Source organism: Gavialis gangeticus, unplaced genomic scaffold (genome assembly GCF_001723915.1).
Source record: "Gavialis gangeticus isolate Ggan-Ray unplaced genomic scaffold, GavGan_comp1, whole genome shotgun sequence".
In the NCBI taxonomy this organism is placed as follows: domain Eukaryota; kingdom Metazoa; phylum Chordata; order Crocodylia; family Gavialidae; genus Gavialis; species Gavialis gangeticus.
In genome coordinates, this window is record NW_017728995.1 from 18729739 (window position 1) to 18732004 (window position 2266).

Consider the following 2266-nt stretch of genomic DNA (forward strand, 5'->3'; position numbering starts at 1 on the left):
AAAAAAAAAAAAAAAAAAAAAAAAAAAAGGATGCAAAATGCTTCTTGCATATCTGGAAGAAAGCAGGAGGATCTCTCTTATTCTATTAGTATTTCTAAGTGAAGAGAACATCCCTTTGCTGTTTAAAGTATAATATATACTACTTACCGTTCCGTGGTAGTTCCTGTACATAGGCATTTTTAAGATTTTTGTCAAATAGTCCTCTAGTTGTTTCTGCAATGCAAGGGTGGAAGTTTTAGAGGGAGGAATGTCAGCAAAAAACAATTATTTGGCTGCAGGAAATCACAAAGAAACAAGACTTAGCTTGAATAGGAAATAAATGATTTAAAAATAACACTTAAAACACTGTCTCACAATATCCTTCAAAACAATCTGGTTATAATTTCCTTTCTGTCCACTCATTTGAGTACGATATCACTTCAACTATGCAGCTGTGTTCTTCTGTACTTTTAGAAGCTGATCTCTTGAAAGGAATTTATTTGGCCTGGGTCTAACAGATGCCAAACTTCCAGACACATTTTATGTAAAGTTATTCTTTAAACCATGATGGTGTCAATTTATGTTTTTCAGGGTTAATTTCTTTGGAAGTCGGGTTTCAAAATGCTGCTCAAGAGGCTGTCACATCTTTTGCAACTGCTCAATATTTTTTGCAACTGCACAACTCGTTCGCATGCATTTTCTCATTCATTCATGGAATATGCAGGGATCAAAGCAATCTCTTGTCATGCTGACCTAAGCTATTCTGTTAGCTTTCTAGAATATTCAGCTTCAGAAGAGGCTACTTATACATAGGGATTTCATGCAACCGGGGCCATGGGGGTGGTACTGGGTGATGAACTGATCACAGTCCCCTTTGCTAATATCTCTGTGAGAGTACAAGTTCTTGAACGTTCACATGGAAAACCCCCTGCCACACACACTCATATGAAGACTAAAGAGGAAGCTATTCAGTGGAGCACTGGAAGGAGCTTATTCTCAGTTGGGGCTGAAGGACAGGAGGGGAGAACACAAAATGGATCAGAATAAAGCCTTCCAAACAAGCTGAGAGTCAGACAAATCCCTAGAATAAGGTATTTGCATCTAGTAGAAGAAAATTAAGTACAGAAATGGAAAATGAAAATAGAAATGGAAAATGAAAATAGAAATGGAAAGCAACCACAGGTTAACAGTTCATCTCCCAAGAGCATTGTGAGTAGAAGAGAAAGCACATTTACCCTTCTACTCGAGAAGTGTTCTTCTCGAACCATGTTCTCAGAGGTGCGCGGTAAACTTGGCATCTGCCTGGTTTCTCCTCTTTTGATACTTTGTCTTCGAACAGTGTGACTGAGAAAAATGACAGATTTTGTTTTGTCTGAGTTTTAGAACAAGTGCATTTCCTCTAATAAAGGGGTACTCACATGGTTCTCTTTTTTCTATTTAAGACTTCATTATAAAAATAGAAGGTGGTAGGGAAGAAATGAAAAAGGAGCATAAAAACATCTAACAAATTGGCATGTAAAAAAAATCATGTAGACATGAGTATACAATATAGAAAGGATGTCAGAATAAATTTTCCCATGATACAAATGCGCACAGCTCCATGGGCTTCAACTGAGTTTTGCCTATTTAACCAGGAGAGAATTTGGATATTCTTGGGCCATTACATTTTACTAATCCTTAGTCCTTCATAACTATCCCTTCCTATAGCACCACTCACTTCCTGCAGCCTACAGTCTCCATCTGGACTGTTCTTTTGTATCCTCCTCCCAGCTATTCTTTTTGTCTCGTTTCTTTTCAATGCCTCATTTCTTCTGTCCCCTTTCTTAAGCTTGGAACTTTGCAGCAGGCCCTAAGGCTCAGTCCTGCCGGATGCTGAACATCTCACTGAATTTAGATTAAAAAAACCTCAGCACCTTGCAGAGTTGAGCCCTTGAAGACAAGAGCCCATGTTGTCCGGTTACCTTCCATTAATTATTAGTCAGAACTCCTCACTGATTTCAACAGACAATTCTGCTTTAAAAGTGATCATACAAAATGGTCCAACCTGCTTTCTGTTAGGGGTGTGCGAAATGGGCCGTATTCAATTTGGATTCGGCCCGAATCGGGCACAGTGATTTGATTCATTGATTCAGATCACTGTCCCAAATCAATATGGCCAAATCATAATCTGAAGATTTGATGCTGATTCAGAGAATCGGTGATTGGGCCATAGACAGAGCTTTACATGTTTTTTCTACATACCTCAAGGTACCAGGCGTGGCTTGTGAATACTGCGATGGCGGGGTGG

General features: G+C 39.0%; 1 protein-coding gene across 3 annotated transcripts in view; it reads right to left on the bottom strand.

Moving 5' to 3' along the window:
• Positions 1-2266, bottom strand: part of PLD1 (phospholipase D1) — a 133200-nt gene that overhangs the window by 83608 nt on the left and 47326 nt on the right. For all 3 annotated transcript variants that reach the window (XM_019503303.1, XM_019503302.1, XM_019503304.1), the window contains exons 5-6: positions 1215-1323; positions 148-213 (exon numbers count right to left, since the gene is read on the bottom strand). In XM_019503303.1, coding sequence (XP_019358848.1) covers positions 148-213; positions 1215-1323 — 175 coding nt within the window. The remainder of the gene's footprint in view (positions 1-147; positions 214-1214; positions 1324-2266) is intronic.